Source organism: Copadichromis virginalis, linkage group LG12 (genome assembly GCF_057382275.1).
Source record: "Copadichromis virginalis isolate Kocher_CV1m ecotype Utaka linkage group LG12, C_Virginalis_male_GT1.1, whole genome shotgun sequence".
NCBI classification, from domain to species: domain Eukaryota; kingdom Metazoa; phylum Chordata; class Actinopteri; order Cichliformes; family Cichlidae; genus Copadichromis; species Copadichromis virginalis.
The window spans coordinates 36,250,655-36,271,282 of record NC_140629.1 but is presented as its reverse complement, the minus strand read 5'-3'; the positions used below and the strand labels follow the sequence as shown (position 1 = coordinate 36,271,282).

The 20,628-nt window shown below is 44.2% G+C and overlaps 1 protein-coding gene across 2 annotated transcripts; it reads left to right on the top strand.

Moving 5' to 3' along the window:
- Positions 1–14,327: 14,327 nt before the first annotated feature.
- On the top strand, positions 14,328–20,355 carry LOC146697554 (uncharacterized). 2 transcript variants are annotated; one of them, XM_085476347.1, is made up of 12 exons: positions 14,328–14,647; positions 14,822–14,928; positions 15,061–15,229; positions 15,573–16,519; positions 17,448–17,566; positions 17,655–17,777; positions 18,439–18,504; positions 18,626–18,714; positions 19,389–19,494; positions 19,692–19,797; positions 19,946–20,007; positions 20,101–20,355. In XM_085476347.1, exons 4-12 carry the CDS (start codon positions 15,706–15,708, stop codon positions 20,191–20,193), a joined length of 1,578 nt encoding a protein of 525 aa, XP_085332473.1. In that variant the 5' UTR covers positions 14,328–14,647; positions 14,822–14,928; positions 15,061–15,229; positions 15,573–15,705; the 3' UTR covers positions 20,194–20,355. The 2 variants fall into 2 exon arrangements, with proteins under 2 accessions (XP_085332473.1, XP_085332474.1); XM_085476348.1 differs by having other exon boundaries at positions 15,061–15,479.
- Positions 20,356–20,628: the final 273 nt, after the last annotated feature.

The window sequence follows — 20,628 nt, the reverse complement described above, 5'->3', positions numbered from 1 at the left end:
TCAGGCATCATTCATACTTGTTCTGTAGGCAGTTCCTGTCAGAAGGAGGAGGCACAGCAGGAGCGTCGGGGGGCGGAAGACGGTGCCTCAGTGCCTCTCTCCTTCTGACATTGTTAAAGAAAACCCAACAAATTTATAATTATTTATATATTTACATGTAGGTAATGTCCTCAAGTTCTGTATAACCACTTTTTCCTCTGTCTGTGTTTGTTTCTCGTCTGTTGTTGTGTGTGTTTGTGTGTATTTGTCTCTTTCAAACAGGTGCCGGTCCTTACCTCTGCAGTGCTGCCGTCTCCTGTAGCGCTGCATGGTTCTAAGCTAAGTTTCCTTTCCTTTTTCTGTTCTCTTAGATTTGTCTTCAGGTTTGAAGTGTCTGTGTTGTGCAGCTGGTCTGGTCTGTCTCTAGACAGTTCAGGCTGCACCCACCAGGAAATGGTGGAGGCTCACAGCGACATACTCAACACACAAGTTTCTGAACTCTGCATGAGGGTTTCTCCGACGAAGTAAGGGCCGTGAGGCACAGCTCCCCGTCCCCCGGTGACCCTGCTAGGTCCACCTTCTTAGGGAAACCCTCTGCAGAGGAGCTGACAGAGCCAGGAACTTGTGAGTTGTGTGTGTCCACTCAGGCATCATTCATACTTGTTCTGTAGGCAGTTCCTGTCAGAAGGAGGAGGCGCAGCAGGAGCGTCGGGGGGCGGAAGACGGTGCCTCAGTGCCTCTCTCCTTCTGACATTGTTAAAGAAAACCCAACAAATTTATAATTATTTATATATTTACATGTAGGTAATGTCCTCAAGTTCTGTATAACCACTTTTTCCTCTCTCTGTGTTTGTTTCTCGTCTGTTGTTGTGTGTGTTTGTGTGTATTTGTCTCTTTCAAACAGGTGCCGGTCCTCACCTCTGCAGTGCTGCCGTCTCCTGTAGCGCTGCATGGTTCTAAGCTAAGTTTCCTTTCCTTTTTCTGTTCTCTTAGTTTTTGTCTTCAGGTTTGAAGTGTCTGTGTTGTGCAGCTGGTCTGGTCTGTCTCTAGACAGTTCAGGCTGCACCCACCAGTAAATGGTGGAGGCTCACAGCGACATACTCAACACACAAGTTTCTGAACTCTGTATGAGGGTTTCCCCGACAAAGTGAGGGCCGTGAGGCACAGCTCCCCGTCCCCCGGTGACCCTGCTAGGTCCACCTTCTTAGGGAAACCCTCTGCAGAGGAGCTGACAGAGCCAGGAACTTGTGAGTTGTGTGTGTCCACTCAGGCATCATTCATGCTTGTTCTGTAGGCAGTTCCTGTCAGAAGGAGGAGGCACAGCAGGAGCGTCGGGGGGCGGAAGACGGTGCCTCAGTGCCTCTCTCCTTCTGACATTGTTAAAGAAAACCCAACAAATTTATAATTATTTATATATTTACATGTAGGTAATGTCCTCAAGTTCTGTATAACCACTTTTTCCTCTCTCTGTGTTTGTTTCTCGTCTGTTGTTGTGTGTGTTTGTGTGTATTTGTCTCTTTCAAACAGGTGCCGGTCCTCACCTCTGCAGTGCTGCCGTCTCCTGTAGCGCTGCATGGTTCTAAGCTAAGTTTCCTTTCCTTTTTCTGTTCTCTTAGTTTTTGTCTTCAGGTTTGAAGTGTCTGTGTTGTGCAGCTGGTCTGGTCTGTCTCTAGACAGTTCAGGCTGCACCCACCAGTAAATGGTGGAGGCTCACAGCGACATACTCAACACACAAGTTTCTGAACTCTGCATGAGGGTTTCTCCGACGAAGTGAGGGCCGTGAGGCACAGCTCCCCGTCCCCCGGTGACCCTGCTAGGTCCACCTTCTTAGGGAAACCCTCTGCAGAGGAGCCGACAGAGCCAGGAACTTGTGAGTTGTGTGTGTCCACTCAGGCATCATTCATGCTTGTTCTGTAGGCAGTTCCTGTCAGAAGGAGGAGGCACAGCAGGAGCGTCGGGGGGCGGAAGACGGTGCCTCAGTGCCTCTCTCCTTCTGACATTGTTAAAGAAAACCCAACAAATTTATAATTATTTTTTAAATATTTACATGTAGGTATTGTCCTCAAGTTCTGTATAACCACTTTTTCCTCTGTCTGTGTTTGTTTCTCGTCTGTTGTTGTGTGTGTTTGTGTTTATTTGTCTCTTTCAAACAGGTGCTGGTCCTCACCTCTGCAGTGCTGCCGTCTCCTGTAGCGCTGCATGGTTCTAAGCTAAGTTTCCTTTCCTTTTTCTGTTCTCTTAGTTTTTGTCTTCAGGTTTGAAGTGTCTGTGTTGTGCAGCTGGTCTGGTCTGTCTCTAGACAGTTCAGGCTGCACCCACCAGTAAATGGTGGAGGCTCACAAAGACATACTCAACACACAAGTTTCTGAACTCTGCATGAGGGTTTCTCCGACGAAGTGAGGGCCGTGAGGCACAGCTCCCCGTCCCCCGGTGACCCTGCTAGGTCCACCTTCTTAGGGAAACCCTCTGCAGAGGAGCCGACAGAGCCAGGAACTTGTGAGTTGTGTGTGTCCACTCAGGCATCATTCATACTTGTTCTGTAGGCAGTTCCTGTCAGAAGGAGGAGGCACAGCAGGAGTGTCGGGGGGCGGAAGACGGTGCCTCAGTGCCTCTCTCCTTCTGACATTGTTAAAGAAAACCCAACAAATTTATAATTATTTATATATTTACATGTAGGTAATGTCCTCAAGTTCTGTATAACCACTTTTTCCTCTCTCTGTGTTTGTTTCTCGTCTGTTGTTGTGTGTGTTTGTGTGTATTTGTCTCTTTCAAACAGGTGCCGGTCCTCACCTCTGCAGTGCTGCCGTCTCCTGTAGCGCTGCATGGTTCTAAGCTAAGTTTCCTTTCCTTTTTCTGTTCTCTTAGTTTTTGTCTTCAGGTTTGAAGTGTCTGTGTTGTGCAGCTGGTCTGGTCTGTCTCTAGACAGTTCAGGCTGCACCCACCAGGAAATGGTGGAGGCTCACAGCGACATACTCAACACACAAGTTTCTGAACTCTGCATGAGGGTTTCTCCGACGAAGTGAGGGCCGTGAGGCACAGCTCCCCGTCCCCCGGTGACCCTGCTAGGTCCACCTTCTTAGGGAAACCCTCTGCAGAGGAGCCGACAGAGCCAGGAACTTGTGAGTTGTGTGTGTCCACTCAGGCATCATTCATGCTTGTTCTGTAGGCAGTTCCTGTCAGAAGGAGGAGGCACAGCAGGAGCGTCGGGGGGCGGAAGACGGTGCCTCAGTGCCTCTCTCCTTCTGACATTGTTAAAGAAAACCCAACAAATTTATAATTATTTATATATTTACATGTAGGTAATGTCCTCAAGTTCTGTATAACCACTTTTTCCTCTGTCTGTGTTTGTTTCTCGTCTGTTGTTGTGTGTGTTTGTGTGTATTTGTCTCTTTCAAACAGGTGCCGGTCCTCACCTCTGCAGTGCTGCCGTCTCCTGTAGCGCTGCATGGTTCTAAGCTAAGTTTCCTTTCCTTTTTCTGTTCTCTTAGTTTTTGTCTTCAGGTTTGAAGTGTCTGTGTTGTGCAGCTGGTCTGGTCTGTCTCTAGACAGTTCAGGCTGCACCCACCAGTAAATGGTGGAGGCTCACAGCGACATACTCAACACACAAGTTTCTGAACTCTGCATGAGGGTTTCTCCGACGAAGTGAAGGCCGTGAGGCACAGCTCCCCGTCCCCCGGTGACCCTGCTAGGTCCACCTTCTTAGGGAAACCCTCTGCAGAGGAGCCGACAGAGCCAGGAACTTGTGAGTTGTGTGTGTCCACTCAGGCATCATTCATGCTTGTTCTGTAGGCAGTTCCTGTCAGAAGGAGGAGGCACAGCAGGAGCGTCGGGGGGCGGAAGACGGTGCCTCAGTGCCTCTCTCCTTCTGACATTGTTAAAGAAAACCCAACAAATTTATAATTATTTATATATTTACATGTAGGTAATGTCCTCAAGTTCTGTATAACCACTTTTTCCTCTCTCTGTGTTTGTTTCTCGTCTGTTGTTGTGTGTGTTTGTGTGTATTTGTCTCTTTCAAACAGGTGCCGGTCCTCACCTCTGCAGTGCTGCCGTCTCCTGTAGCGCTGCATGGTTCTAAGCTAAGTTTCCTTTCCTTTTTCTGTTCTCTTAGATTTGTCCTCAGGTTTGAAGTGTCTGTGTTGTGCAGCTGGTCTGGTCTGTCTCTAGACAGTTCAGGCTGCACCCACCAGGAAATGGTGGAGGCTCACAGCGACATACTCAACACACAAGTTTCTGAACTCTGCATGAGGGTTTCTCCGACGAAGTGAGGGCCGTGAGGCACAGCTCCCCGTCCCCCGGTGACCCTGCTAGGTCCACCTTCTTAGGGAAACCCTCTGCAGAGGAGCTGACAGAGCCAGGAACTTGTGAGTTGTGTGTGTCCACTCAGGCATCATTCATACTTGTTCTGTAGGCAGTTCCTGTCAGAAGGAGGAGGCACAGCAGGAGCGTCGGGGGGCGGAAGACGGTGCCTCAGTGCCTCTCTCCTTCTGACATTGTTAAAGAAAACCCAACAAATTTATAATTATTTATATATTTACATGTAGGTAATGTCCTCAAGTTCTGTATAACCACTTTTTCCTCTCTCTGTGTTTGTTTCTCGTCTGTTGTTGTGTGTGTTTGTGTGTATTTGTCTCTTTCAAACAGGTGCTGGTCCTCACCTCTGCAGTGCTGCCGTCTCCTGTAGCGCTGCATGGTTCTAAGCTAAGTTTCCTTTCCTTTTTCTGTTCTCTTAGATTTGTCCTCAGGTTTGAAGTGTCTGTGTTGTGCAGCTGGTCTGGTCTGTCTCTAGACAGTTCAGGCTGCACCCACCAGTAAATGGTGGAGGCTCACAGCGACATACTCAACACACAAGTTTCTGAACTCTGCATGAGGGTTTCTCCGACGAAGTGAAGGCCGTGAGGCACAGCTCCCCGTCCCCCGGTGACCCTGCTAGGTCCACCTTCTTAGGGAAACCCTCTGCAGAGGAGCCGACAGAGCCAGGAACTTGTGAGTTGTGTGTGTCCACTCAGGCATCATTCATACTTGTTCTGTAGGCAGTTCCTGTCAGAAGGAGGAGGCACAGCAGGAGCGTCGGGGGGCGGAAGACGGTGCCTCAGTGCCTCTCTCCTTCTGACATTGTTAAAGAAAACCCAACAAATTTATAATTATTTATATATTTACATGTAGGTAATGTCCTCAAGTTCTGTATAACCACTTTTTCCTCTCTCTGTGTTTGTTTCTCGTCTGTTGTTGTGTGTGTTTGTGTGTATTTGTCTCTTTCAAACAGGTGCTGGTCCTCACCTCTGCAGTGCTGCCGTCTCCTGTAGCGCTGCATGGTTCTAAGCTAAGTTTCCTTTCCTTTTTCTGTTCTCTTAGTTTTTGTCTTCAGGTTTGAAGTGTCTGTGTTGTGCAGCTGGTCTGCTCTGTCTCTAGACAGTTCAGGCTGCACCCACCAGTAAATGGTGGAGGCTCACAGCGACATACTCAACACACAAGTTTCTGAACTCTGCATGAGGGTTTCTCCGACGAAGTGAGGGCCGTGAGGCACAGCTCCCCGTCCCCCGGTGACCCTGCTAGGTCCACCTTCTTAGGGAAACCCTCTGCAGAGGAGCCGACAGAGCCAGGAACTTGTGAGTTGTGTGTGTCCACTCAGGCATCATTCATGCTTGTTCTGTAGGCAGTTCCTGTCAGAAGGAGGAGGCACAGCAGGAGTGTCGGGGGGCGGAAGACGGTGCCTCAGTGCCTCTCTCCTTCTGACATTGTTAAAGAAAACCCAACAAATTTATAATTATTTATATATTTACATGTAGGTAATGTCCTCAAGTTCTGTATAACCACTTTTTCCTCTCTCTGTGTTTGTTTCTCGTCTGTTGTTGTGTGTGTTTGTGTGTATTTGTCTCTTTCAAACAGGTGCCGGTCCTCACCTCTGCAGTGCTGCCGTCTCCTGTAGCGCTGCAATCGTTCTAAGCTAAGTTTCCTTTCCTTTTTCTGTTCTCTTAGATTTGTCCTCAGGTTTGAAGTGTCTGTGTTGTGCAGCTGGTCTGGTCTGTCTCTAGACAGTTCAGGCTGCACCCACCAGGAAATGGTGGAGGCTCACAGCGACATACTCAACACACAAGTTTCTGAACGCTGCATGAGGGTTTCTCCGACGAAGTGAGGGCCGTGAGGCACAGCTCCCCGTCCCCCGGTGACCCTGCTAGGTCCACCTTCTTAGGGAAACCCTCTGCAGAGGAGCTGACAGAGCCAGGAACTTGTGAGTTGTGTGTGTCCACTCAGGCATCATTCATACTTGTTCTGTAGGCAGTTCCTGTCAGAAGGAGGAGGCACAGCAGGAGCGTCGGGGGGCGGAAGACGGTGCCTCAGTGCCTCTCTCCTTCTGACATTGTTAAAGAAAACCCAACAAATTTATAATTATTTATATATTTACATGTAGGTAATGTCCTCAAGTTCTGTATAACCACTTTTTCCTCTCTCTGTGTTTGTTTCTCGTCTGTTGTTGTGTGTGTTTGTGTGTATTTGTCTCTTTCAAACAGGTGCTGGTCCTCACCTCTGCAGTGCTGCCGTCTCCTGTAGCGCTGCATGGTTCTAAGCTAAGTTTCCTTTCCTTTTTCTGTTCTCTTAGTTTTTGTCTTCAGGTTTGAAGTGTCTGTGTTGTGCAGCTGGTCTGGTCTGTCTCTAGACAGTTCAGGCTGCACCCACCAGTAAATGGTGGAGGCTCACAGCGACATACTCAACACACAAGTTTCTGAACTCTGCATGAGGGTTTCTCCGACGAAGTGAGGGCCGTGAGGCACAGCTCCCCGTCCCCCGGTGACCCTGCTAGGTCCACCTTCTTAGGGAAACCCTCTGCAGAGGAGCCGACAGAGCCAGGAACTTGTGAGTTGTGTGTGTCCACTCAGGCATCATTCATGCTTGTTCTGTAGGCAGTTCCTGTCAGAAGGAGGAGGCACAGCAGGAGCGTCGGGGGGCGGAAGACGGTGCCTCAGTGCCTCTCTCCTTCTGACATTGTTAAAGAAAACCCAACAAATTTATAATTATTTTTATATATTTACATGTAGGTAATGTCCTCAAGTTCTGTATAACCACTTTTTCCTCTCTCTGTGTTTGTTTCTCGTCTGTTGTTGTGTGTGTTTGTGTGTATTTGTCTCTTTCAAACAGGTGCTGGTCCTCACCTCTGCAGTGCTGCCGTCTCCTGTAGCGCTGCATGGTTCTAAGCTAAGTTTCCTTTCCTTTTTCTGTTCTCTTAGTTTTTGTCTTCAGGTTTGAAGTGTCTGTGTTGTGCAGCTGGTCTGGTCTGTCTCTAGACAGTTCAGGCTGCACCCACCAGTAAATGGTGGAGGCTCACAAAGACATACTCAACACACAAGTTTCTGAACTCTGCATGAGGGTTTCTCCGACGAAGTGAGGGCCGTGAGGCACAGCTCCCCGTCCCCCGGTGACCCTGCTAGGTCCACCTTCTTAGGGAAACCCTCTGCAGAGGAGCCGACAGAGCCAGGAACTTGTGAGTTGTGTGTGTCCACTCAGGCATCATTCATACTTGTTCTGTAGGCAGTTCCTGTCAGAAGGAGGAGGCACAGCAGGAGCGTCGGGGGGCGGAAGACGGTGCCTCAGTGCCTCTCTCCTTCTGACATTGTTAAAGAAAACCCAACAAATTTATAATTATTTATATATTTACATGTAGGTAATGTCCTCAAGTTCTGTATAACCACTTTTTCCTCTCTCTGTGTTTGTTTCTCGTCTGTTGTTGTGTGTGTTTGTGTGTATTTGTCTCTTTCAAACAGGTGCTGGTCCTCACCTCTGCAGTGCTGCCGTCTCCTGTAGCGCTGCATGGTTCTAAGCTAAGTTTCCTTTCCTTTTTCTGTTCTCTTAGATTTGTCCTCAGGTTTGAAGTGTCTGTGTTGTGCAGCTGGTCTGGTCTGTCTCTAGACAGTTCAGGCTGCACCCACCAGTAAATGGTGGAGGCTCACAGCGACATACTCAACACACAAGTTTCTGAACTCTGCATGAGGGTTTCTCCGACGAAGTGAGGGCCGTGAGGCACAGCTCCCCGTCCCCCGGTGACCCTGCTAGGTCCACCTTCTTAGGGAAACCCTCTGCAGAGGAGCCGACAGAGCCAGGAACTTGTGAGTTGTGTGTGTCCACTCAGGCATCATTCATGCTTGTTCTGTAGGCAGTTCCTGTCAGAAGGAGGAGGCACAGCAGGAGTGTCGGGGGGCGGAAGACGGTGCCTCAGTGCCTCTCTCCTTCTGACATTGTTAAAGAAAACCCAACAAATTTATAATTATTTATATATTTACATGTAGGTAATGTCCTCAAGTTCTGTATAACCACTTTTTCCTCTCTCTGTGTTTGTTTCTCGTCTGTTGTTGTGTGTGTTTGTGTGTATTTGTCTCTTTCAAACAGGTGCTGGTCCTCACCTCTGCAGTGCTGCCGTCTCCTGTAGCGCTGCAATCGTTCTAAGCTAAGTTTCCTTTCCTTTTTCTGTTCTCTTAGATTTGTCCTCAGGTTTGAAGTGTCTGTGTTGTGCAGCTGGTCTGGTCTGTCTCTAGACAGTTCAGGCTGCACCCACCAGTAAATGGTGGAGGCTCACAGCGACATACTCAACACACAAGTTTCTGAACTCTGCATGAGGGTTTCTCCGACGAAGTGAGGGCCGTGAGGCACAGCTCCCCGTCCCCCGGTGACCCTGCTAGGTCCACCTTCTTAGGGAAACCCTCTGCAGAGGAGCCGACAGAGCCAGGAACTTGTGAGTTGTGTGTGTCCACTCAGGCATCATTCATGCTTGTTCTGTAGGCAGTTCCTGTCAGAAGGAGGAGGCACAGCAGGAGTGTCGGGGGGCGGAAGACGGTGCCTCAGTGCCTCTCTCCTTCTGACATTGTTAAAGAAAACCCAACAAATTTATAATTATTTATATATTTACATGTAGGTAATGTCCTCAAGTTCTGTATAACCACTTTTTCCTCTCTCTGTGTTTGTTTCTCGTCTGTTGTTGTGTGTGTTTGTGTGTATTTGTCTCTTTCAAACAGGTGCCGGTCCTCACCTCTGCAGTGCTGCCGTCTCCTGTAGCGCTGCAATCGTTCTAAGCTAAGTTTCCTTTCCTTTTTCTGTTCTCTTAGATTTGTCCTCAGGTTTGAAGTGTCTGTGTTGTGCAGCTGGTCTGGTCTGTCTCTAGACAGTTCAGGCTGCACCCACCAGGAAATGGTGGAGGCTCACAGCGACATACTCAACACACAAGTTTCTGAACTCTGCATGAGGGTTTCTCCGACGAAGTGAGGGCCGTGAGGCACAGCTCCCCGTCCCCCGGTGACCCTGCTAGGTCCACCTTCTTAGGGAAACCCTCTGCAGAGGAGCCGACAGAGCCAGGAACTTGTGAGTTGTGTGTGTCCACTCAGGCATCATTCATACTTGTTCTGTAGGCAGTTCCTGTCAGAAGGAGGAGGCACAGCAGGAGCGTCGGGGGGCGGAAGACGGTGCCTCAGTGCCTCTCTCCTTCTGACATTGTTAAAGAAAACCCAACAAATTTATAATTATTTATATATTTACATGTAGGTAATGTCCTCAAGTTCTGTATAACCACTTTTTCCTCTCTCTGCGTTTGTTTCTCGTCTGTTGTTGTGTGTGTTTGTGTGTATTTGTCTCTTTCAAACAGGTGCCGGTCCTCACCTCTGCAGTGCTGCTGTCTCCTGTAGCGCTGCATGGTTCTAAGCTAAGTTTCCTTTCCTTTTTCTGTTCTCTTAGTTTTTGTCTTCAGGTTTGAAGTGTCTGTGTTGTGCAGCTGGTCTGGTCTGTCTCTAGACAGTTCAGGCTGCACCCACCAGGAAATGGTGGAGGCTCACAAAGACATACTCAACACACAAGTTTCTGAACTCTGCATGAGGGTTTCTCCGACGAAGTGAAGGCCGTGAGGCACAGCTCCCCGTCCCCCGGTGACCCTGCTAGGTCCACCTTCTTAGGGAAACCCTCTGCAGAGGAGCCGACAGAGCCAGGAACTTGTGAGTTGTGTGTGTCCACTCAGGCATCATTCATGCTTGTTCTGTAGGCAGTTCCTGTCAGAAGGAGGAGGCACAGCAGGAGCGTCGGGGGGCGGAAGACGGTGCCTCAGTGCCTCTCTCCTTCTGACATTGTTAAAGAAAACCCAACAAATTTATAATTATTTATATATTTACATGTAGGTAATGTCCTCAAGTTCTGTATAACCACTTTTTCCTCTCTCTGTGTTTGTTTCTCGTCTGTTGTTGTGTGTGTTTGTGTGTATTTGTCTCTTTCAAACAGGTGCTGGTCCTCACCTCTGCAGTGCTGCCGTCTCCTGTAGCGCTGCATGGTTCTAAGCTAAGTTTCCTTTCCTTTTTCTGTTCTCTTAGTTTTTGTCTTCAGGTTTGAAGTGTCTGTGTTGTGCAGCTGGTCTGGTCTGTCTCTAGACAGTTCAGGCTGCACCCACCAGTAAATGGTGGAGGCTCACAGCGACATACTCAACACACAAGTTTCTGAACTCTGCATGAGGGTTTCTCCGACGAAGTGAGGGCCGTGAGGCACAGCTCCCCGTCCCCCGGTGACCCTGCTAGGTCCACCTTCTTAGGGAAACCCTCTGCAGAGGAGCCGACAGAGCCAGGAACTTGTGAGTTGTGTGTGTCCACTCAGGCATCATTCATGCTTGTTCTGTAGGCAGTTCCTGTCAGAAGGAGGAGGCACAGCAGGAGCGTCGGGGGGCGGAAGACGGTGCCTCAGTGCCTCTCTCCTTCTGACATTGTTAAAGAAAACCCAACAAATTTATAATTATTTTTATATATTTACATGTAGGTAATGTCCTCAAGTTCTGTATAACCACTTTTTCCTCTCTCTGTGTTTGTTTCTCGTCTGTTGTTGTGTGTGTTTGTGTGTATTTGTCTCTTTCAAACAGGTGCTGGTCCTCACTTCTGCAGTGCTGCCGTCTCCTGTAGCGCTGCATGGTTCTAAGCTAAGTTTCCTTTCCTTTTTCTGTTCTCATAGTTTTTGTCTTCAGGTTTGAAGTGTCTGTGTTGTGCAGCTGGTCTGGTCTGTCTCTAGACAGTTCAGGCTGCACCCACCAGTAAATGGTGGAGGCTCACAGCGACATACTCAACACACAAGTTTCTGAACTCTGCATGAGGGTTTCTCCGACGAAGTGAAGGCCGTGAGGCACAGCTCCCCGTCCCCCGGTGACCCTGCTAGGTCCACCTTCTTAGGGAAACCCTCTGCAGAGGAGCCGACAGAGCCAGGAACTTGTGAGTTGTGTGTGTCCACTCAGGCATCATTCATGCTTGTTCTGTAGGCAGTTCCTGTCAGAAGGAGGAGGCACAGCAGGAGCGTCGGGGGGCGGAAGACGGTGCCTCAGTGCCTCTCTCCTTCTGACATTGTTAAAGAAAACCCAACAAATTTATAATTATTTATATATTTACATGTAGGTAATGTCCTCAAGTTCTGTATAACCACTTTTTCCTCTCTCTGTGTTTGTTTCTCGTCTGTTGTTGTGTGTGTTTGTGTGTATTTGTCTCTTTCAAACAGGTGCTGGTCCTCACCTCTGCAGTGCTGCCGTCTCCTGTAGCGCTGCATGGTTCTAAGCTAAGTTTCCTTTCCTTTTTCTGTTCTCTTAGTTTTTGTCTTCAGGTTTGAAGTGTCTGTGTTGTGCAGCTGGTCTGGTCTGTCTCTAGACAGTTCAGGCTGCACCCACCAGTAAATGGTGGAGGCTCACAAAGACATACTCAACACACAAGTTTCTGAACTCTGCATGAGGGTTTCTCCGACGAAGTGAGGGCCGTGAGGCACAGCTCCCCGTCCCCCGGTGACCCTGCTAGGTCCACCTTCTTAGGGAAACCCTCTGCAGAGGAGCCGACAGAGCCAGGAACTTGTGAGTTGTGTGTGTCCACTCAGGCATCATTCATACTTGTTCTGTAGGCAGTTCCTGTCAGAAGGAGGAGGCACAGCAGGAGCGTCGGGGGGCGGAAGACGGTGCCTCAGTGCCTCTCTCCTTCTGACATTGTTAAAGAAAACCCAACAAATTTATAATTATTTATATATTTACATGTAGGTAATGTCCTCAAGTTCTGTATAACCACTTTTTCCTCTGTCTGTGTTTGTTTCTCGTCTGTTGTTGTGTGTGTTTGTGTGTATTTGTCTCTTTCAAACAGGTGCCGGTCCTCACCTCTGCAGTGCTGCCGTCTCCTGTAGCGCTGCATGGTTCTAAGCTAAGTTTCCTTTCCTTTTTCTGTTCTCTTAGATTTGTCTTCAGGTTTGAAGTGTCTGTGTTGTGCAGCTGGTCTGGTCTGTCTCTAGACAGTTCAGGCTGCACCCACCAGTAAATGGTGGAGGCTCACAGCGACATACTCAACACACAAGTTTCTGAACTCTGCATGAGGGTTTCTCCGACGAAGTGAAGGCCGTGAGGCACAGCTCCCCGTCCCCCGGTGACCCTGCTAGGTCCACCTTCTTAGGGAAACCCTCTGCAGAGGAGCCGACAGAGCCAGGAACTTGTGAGTTGTGTGTGTCCACTCAGGCATCATTCATGCTTGTTCTGTAGGCAGTTCCTGTCAGAAGGAGGAGGCACAGCAGGAGCGTCGGGGGGCGGAAGACGGTGCCTCAGTGCCTCTCTCCTTCTGACATTGTTAAAGAAAACCCAACAAATTTATAATTATTTTTATATATTTACATGTAGGTAATGTCCTCAAGTTCTGTATAACCACTTTTTCCTCTCTCTGTGTTTGTTTCTCGTCTGTTGTTGTGTGTGTTTGTGTGTATTTGTCTCTTTCAAACAGGTGCCGGTCCTCACCTCTGCAGTGCTGCCGTCTCCTGTAGCGCTGCATGGTTCTAAGCTAAGTTTCCTTTCCTTTTTCTGTTCTCTTAGATTTGTCTTCAGGTTTGAAGTGTCTGTGTTGTGCAGCTGGTCTGCTCTGTCTCTAGACAGTTCAGGCTGCACCCACCAGGAAATGGTGGAGGCTCACAGCGACATACTCAACACACAAGTTTCTGAACTCTGCATGAGGGTTTCTCCGACGAAGTGAGGGCCGTGAGGCACAGCTCCCCGTCCCCCGGTGACCCTGCTAGGTCCACCTTCTTAGGGAAACCCTCTGCAGAGGAGCCGACAGAGCCAGGAACTTGTGAGTTGTGTGTGTCCACTCAGGCATCATTCATACTTGTTCTGTAGGCAGTTCCTGTCAGAAGGAGGAGGCACAGCAGGAGCGTCGGGGGGCGGAAGACGGTGCCTCAGTGCCTCTCTCCTTCTGACATTGTTAATACATATACAATGGCGTAATGTGTAGTCTTAATTTGCACTAACCGATTTAATTAGCTTGACCTTTCTTTGACCTAGTTAACCCCGGTTAATTGGCACATGTGCGTTTATTAAAGTAAAAGTTTTAAGGTTTGCTATTAATTAGACAGCGTTAACTAAGAACTGTTTTTGTCTTTTTATAGCTTAACTACAATATATTACGTCGTAATTACTTTTGGATTGGTATGTGCCACAGCCTTTTACGCAGGTGTACCCACTGTTATTTAAATTACATATGTGGAAAATTACTGACAGCAGGAAATTTGGAATTAAACTACTTCGAATTGATATTTGCATTAAAAATAAATCCATTATATCTGAAGGCCATTAGTCATAATGACTTCACACACCCATCACTTTTTTTAGTATCAGTAATACAGTCTTGTGTGTGGCATAATCTTTTTGGTTTCTGAAGTAGTCATACTGTCATAAATATAGATAACCAGTCCAATAGTCACCCCAAAATTATATCACATACATAATTGATTCATTACATTCAAGATGTATTGTCATGACTTTTACCACATATAGACCTGTCGTGGTTTAAACAGCTATAATAAACTTTTCTATTTTCTTGTTTATGTTTAGGGGAGCAGCTGTTTTACTGGCGCTACAAAGGCACAGACAAAACCATAAAGACAACGGTAGTTTGTGGGGCTGATGAGGCAAACACAATTTTTTCAGATTTTCATGCCAGTCCTACTGGGGCCCATTGCGGGCAAACAAAAACAAGAGAAGCCATTTCAAAGCGGTTCTACTGGCCAGGGATGTCAGTGGACATCAACAATTGGGTGGGTACTCCAAAACAAACTCTATGTAATTCGACTACCGCTAAATTATTTTAAGAGGAACACAGCAATGTTTCTGTATCTCTCAAAATAAGTTATGTAAACCTTGATCATCAACTATTGTGTTTGTTATTGAATTGCTTTTATTTTTGATTAGGTTTCACAGTGCGCACTTTGCCAGGCAAGTGCTGCAACAATTAAAAAACCAGCAGAATACATTCCGATAAAGATTAGTCATCGACCATAGCAAATAATCACATTTAATCACACGTTTTCATTGCTTAGAAACCTACTGATTATATACTTGAAAAAATTATAACAGTAGACTAGCATTCTGTGTAATTTCAGTATTATTAACTTAACTATGATTTTCTTTTTAAGGTCTCTCAGCCATTTGAACTGGTTGGGATGGACCTCATTGGAAAACCTACTGAAACCAACAATGGACATCAATACATATGTGTTTTTATTTATTATTTTACAAAATGGCCACAAGCATACCCTTTAAAGTCAAAATCAGCCGGGGAAGTGACAAACTGTCTCATAAAATTCGTCCACCAGTTCGAAGCCCCGAAAAGGATTCTTACTGACTGACCAAGGCAAAGAATTTGTCAATTCTGTAAGTACTTTAGTCTTTGGCAAAAATATGTGAACTCATATTTGAATAATTTTTTGAAAATGGTTAATTTTCTGGTCTTTATAAATCTGTTGTTGAGATATTAGTATGACAGCTGTTTATTTAAATTCTTATTGTAATGTGCTTATAGCCAGTGTATATAACTTTCTTTTGCAGCTCAACAAAAGGGTTTGCGGACTGTTAAAAATTAAAAGAAGCCTCTGCTCCCCTTATCACCCTCAAACGAATGGGCTGGTGGAGAAAATGAATGGCACCATCCAGAGGTAAATTCTTGGAGTACATGTTATACATTTATGGGGGTTCCCTTCAAACAAAACATTAATGCATGACATTAAACTATTAAAAAATGTAAATGATCTTTCATATGAATGTCTTCTATGTGCTTTCATTGTCAGAGCCCTGTGTAAAGTCGTTGGCGACCAACCAGAAATGTGGGATGAGTACCTGGATGCTGTAATGTTTGGACTCAGAACTAAAAAACAAGTGACCACCAAATACTCGCCTTATTACCTAATGTTTGGCAGAGAGGCTCGCTATCCTTCCGAAATCCCAGAAGAGTTCATGGTATGTCTTTTTGTCTGTGACAAACTACACGGAAATCCCACACAACGAAACTTTTTTAGTTTTTGAGGCGCAGGCAGATCAGTTTCAATGGATGCTATGTCACCGCCATAAAAGGACAACAACACTGAATATTTCTATGGATTGTTCCACCCCTTAATAACAGTTTTCTTCATGTCCAATCAATTCCAGGATACACTGAAGCTTTGCCAGAAATACATTGTGTCTTAAAACCTTACCAAAGACACTTAATGTAAATTTTCACTGTATTTCTCAGTTCTTTTATGTATTATCTGTGTATTGTACACAAATTATAGTAATGATAGACATGTCTTTTGATTCAAAGGTTGATGAGACTGTGGAAGACATTGTGGGGCAGGAGGAGGTGTCGGAAGACATTCAAAAGCATCAAAAACTGTTGGAACTGGTGAAGGACAACGTGGTCAAAGCTCAGGAAAAAACAAAGGGCAAAATAAAAAATGATGAAGAGAGATGTCGTCTTCAAAGTTGGTGACAAAGTTTTAAGAGCTAACATAAGAAGCCAGCAGAGGAAAGGGGGGAAACTTGAAGCAAACTTTTTAGGCCCCTACATTATTACAGCAATCCAAGGTAAAAGTGCAGATCTTCAGGATTCCAATGGGACAATCATTCCAAAAGTAAATATTGACCAACTAAAGTTAAGCAAAGACAGCATGCCAAGAGTGCCACACCGGGGTTTAAAGAAAACAGCAGCCACATTACTAACAGCACAACCAGATCCAGCAGCACCAGCATCCGCTCTAGCTTCACAGGCTACAGCAGCACCAGTGGCGGTAGCACCAGCACCTCCTCCTAAAGCTACACAGGCTACAGCACCAATGGCATCACTTACATCACTACCAGTTCAAACACAACATCCATCTCCAGTTCCACAAGGTATACCAATAACGGTATCAGAACCAGAGTCAGGAGCAACAGCACAGAAAGTGAACGAACCACCAGAACCAGCCACAAGTGCTACAGCACCAGAACACGCTACAGCTCTACAAACCGAATCCAAAACAGCAGCCGACCCAGCCTCAAAGACCATAACAGCAGACCAGGCCTCACAGACCACAACAGCAGCAGACCAGGCCTCACAGACCACAACGGCAGACCCGACCACAACAGCAGACCCAGCCTCACAAACCACAACAGCAGACCCAGCCTCACAGACCACAGCTCCAAATGCTACAACCACACAAGCCTCAGGTCCACAGATTACAGCCCAGCAATCTACAGCACAAACCATAGAACCAACAGTTGCAGAGAAATGTAAATAAATATACTATTTTTTTATTTTTAAAAAAAGGACTTTTGTTCCTATGACAGTGTTTGTTTCAGTACTCTGTAGATCATGGCATAGGAAATTTTACACCTTTAAAAAGATTTTGTTAGGTATATTTCCTAACAGAATATTTAAATTTAACAATATGTTAATGCTTTAAAAAAACATTCATGGGGCAAAACATTATAGAAAACTTGTAAAAGGATGTAAGCCACATGTGTAAAATTACACAAATGAAAAAGTGAGTCCTTCAAAACTGTGAATCTTTCTTTTGTTGTTGTGTAACCCAGAATGTTCATGATTGATATTGTACATCTGATGTACACTAAGAGTGAAAAGTTTGGACACACCTTCATTTTAATGTTGCTTCTTAATTTCCTTGTCTATTTTGTAGATTCATTGTTGATTAGAACTCGAGGCATCAAAACTATGAATGGACACATATGGAGCACTAACCCTAACACAAATGATGTAGTAAACCAAAAAGTATGAAAGAACCAAAAATATGTTTTATATCTTAGATTCTTCAAATTAGCCATGTAGCTTCAACTAAACATAATTTTAAAAAATTGTTGTAATAGGTGTTTCTGCTGGAAAAAAGATATGATAGGGGGCAAGAGCATTTCTATTGCTATGTATTTAAATTTCTTTTCTTTTATTAATATGAATTTATTTAAATTTCTTTGTAGAACATTGCAAGTGTAACTTTACCCCCAAATAAAAGCAAATTTAAGTTCTCCTTTTTTTTTTTACAAAATACAATGTTAAACCATGTGCCCATTTTATCAGCGTCTTAAAAGTATTTACCCTGAAACACGTCTTTTGTCAGACAACTACATAAGAAATTATGCATTTGAAATTTTGATTTACATTTAGTCCTGCTGACTTATCTCTTTTTCTCATTACTTTTTGTAGATATAATGGATGCCTGGGCTGGAAAGAGTCCTCACATTCTACTCTCCAGAATTGGTGCTTACAAATTATTCTACTGGGATATCCAACAAATTGGTCCAGACATGGAGTTGGAAAGTGAGGTACAGTGATCTTTACTGACAACAATGCAACTATCAGTGTTTTATTCATTGACAACAGTTAACAAATGTTTACATTTTGTATTCGCAGTCTATTAATGCATATCTTGCGATCATGGTGAGACAATGCAATCGTCATAATTCAGCAAAAGCAGCATTCATTGATTCATTTTCAATGACTGCCATTTGGAAGAGAAAAGCTCCAAGACTCAAGGTAGGTATCTCTAGAAAGAATCTTGTGTGTATTGTTTAAGTATCTCAGATCATATCCACATCCAGATTTAGATTGGATAACAGCTTATGCAGAAAGAATGAATTGAGACTGGGGTTAGTAGATGTGGATAGTTTATTAGACTTGACAGTTCTCTTTTGTTCTCTGCTTGTCTGGTTTCCTCCTCTTTTTGTACACACTCCAATCAATGCTTGATTTGAGATTTTCAAACATTTGGGCTAATATCTCTTTTGAAATCATCAACACTGCTTCATCTCTTTAATAGGTACCTTTTTATTATCAAGTGATTCATACGTCACTGTTAAAGAGGCTTAAGAAAGCATTAAACATTATTCTGCAGATGGTAAAAGGATCGCATTGAAAATGATTGAAAATGAACTCCATGTCCAAAAAAAATCCTTAGAAAGACCTTTATTAGTCTTGGAGGAAGTAATGTGCAAAACCACTTATAAAAAATATAAGATAGTCCAGCTTCTTGCACAGGTTAAAGAAATGAGGGGTGAATCATGGCTGTCGCAGAGTACTTTATAAGTGGATGATATATAATATATCATAAATTGCTTTAATAAAAAAGGACTCTAAACAACATGTTATTGCATTTCTTTCTGAAGTGAATATTTTTATTGTTTTGTTTCAATTTAAGATCAAACCCATGGAGCATGAAGTCATTCTGGGAATTGTAAATGAACATCATCACTGGACATTAGTGGTAAAAAAATAATTGCATTTACAATATTCATCAAATCAGTTTTATAAGACAAATGCATGGCATGCAGATAATCTTAAGTCTTGAATTATTACATGTAATTCTCCACATAATTTTGCTGTAGGTCATTTACCCACAAGAAAAGAAGTCACTGTATCTTGATCCACTCGGAGAAACTAAACAAGGTATCCAAAATTGTTTGGAATCAACAAGGTAAGGATAAATGTTGAAATTTATTTTGACCCTTTATTAAACGCTTTGTTGCTGTTGTTATTTTTGTGTTTATTATGACAATTATAAGTATGATGTCAATCAAAAAAAATTTAAAAAAAATTGGCACTCAAAATTAAAAAAATAGCAGCAACAGGTTTGAATTTTTGTGTTGGCCTTCTGATATTGTGGTGTTATGGGTTAATTTTGCCTTTACAGAGAAGTCTCCCCATGTTTCAATGTTTATTTGAGGACCTGATGTCTGTATGAGATGATGTTTTTACATTAGAAAATATAGCACGGGGAGAATAATGTTTAGTAGTCGCATAAAGTGTTGCGGAGGTTTAGCACTAAAACATCAGACAAATGTCTAAAATAATTTCACATAGGTTATACATGTGTGAATTTCATCTTTGCTCCTCCTCCACATCTCTTCAAAGTGTACTGTGTAAGTGATTGATTTCTATATCATGGGCGGAAACGGGAAAAAAAAAAGCACAAGTAATTGTCCACGGAAATGCGTTGTAGACTTTTAAAAAGTAATGATTTTAACAAAACAGTGTGGTCAGTTCTTAACTTGATGTTCAACAGACACTTAAGCTCTCCATACTGTTCACCTTCTTGTGTCACCAAAATTTTAAAACATGTTATTTGTTTTTATTGTACTTATCTTTCAGGGCATTCATGCGAAAAAAAGGATGCAACGTCTCAAGATGGACTTGTGACACAGTCAAACACCCAAAACAAGTGGACGCTACCTCATGTGGAGTCTTTGCATTGAAAGTACGAGTCTTAACCGAAATACATACATATATACGAGAATATTGGAAATGTTGTGTTGTAATAAATGTTAATGACAGGAAAAGGAATATAAGATAATTACACAATAAAAGAAAGAAATTGATTCACAGGAAACAAATTACTATAAAATAACATTTACGATATTAGCCTATTTAGTCATCTTAGAATCTCTTTTTCAGTTTGCTGAAAAGATCTTGCGAAAAGAGTCAATAGACTTTCCGTCTACAAAAAAGGCCATAAACACACACAGGCTGCAAATTGCCACCACTCTTCTCCTAGAGACAGGTAACTCATTTTCCACCATTCAATGTTCTCACATCATGAATATTTTCATCATGATGGCTGTAGAAACAAACCATATAGTTGTTTGAATGAAGTAATAAGTGCAGTAGGTAGTATACTCTATGTGCTATTTTTTCACTTTTTAAAACAGATGACTTGACAAACATCTGTCATTTCTGCGGGGAAGAAGAGCATGAAACTGACAACAAATGGGTAATGACATCAAGAAAGACTGCTAAATGTTATGATCAATTCCCATAAATGAAATTTTAACATTGGGATTTGTAATTATTTATTTTTTTACAGATTCAGTTTGAGATGTGTTTGCAGTGGTTCCACCAGCTCTGCGTGAAAAGCCCACCACCAGAAGATGTGTTTATTTGTCTCGCTTGTACATAGTTGACACTAAAGGTCCACAGCTAGTGTTCTTATGGCACACATTGTCGAGAACACATATCTACATATATAGATGTTAAATTAAGAAGTCTAAAAAAACCAAATGGTCTCCAAAGTTACTGTAGTTATTAGTTATACTGTTATTTATTTTGCAAATAAACTCTTTCGTGATAGCAAAACCAAGGTGCATTATTGATGGGGGGGGGGGCACACATTTTGGCAGCCGATGCCACACAGCCTGATAAAATCTGTATCCCTCCATAACTTTTGCTGTGAATAAGACTGAAGGAAACTGTTTCCAGGGCCTACTCCGTGGATCGGCTTCCTCCGAGGCGTGGACGTCTATCAGCAGAGAATGTACCTTCACCTATCAGCAGAGAATGTCCCTTAGTCTGTAACACAGTCAAATATATTCTCAAGTAATATTCAAGCATGCCA

Excerpts from the sequence above, each read along its gene's own strand:
- LOC146697554 (XM_085476347.1), top strand. The coding sequence starts at position 15,706 with ATGATGAAGAGAGATGTCGTCTTCAAAGTTGGTGACAAAGTTTTAAGA. Across the intron at positions 18,715-19,388 it reads AATTGTTTGGAATCAACAAG|GGCATTCATGCGAAAAAAAG; the intron begins GTAAGGATAAAT and ends CTTATCTTTCAG. Across the intron at positions 20,008-20,100 it reads ATGAAACTGACAACAAATGG|ATTCAGTTTGAGATGTGTTT; the intron begins GTAATGACATCA and ends ATTTTTTTACAG.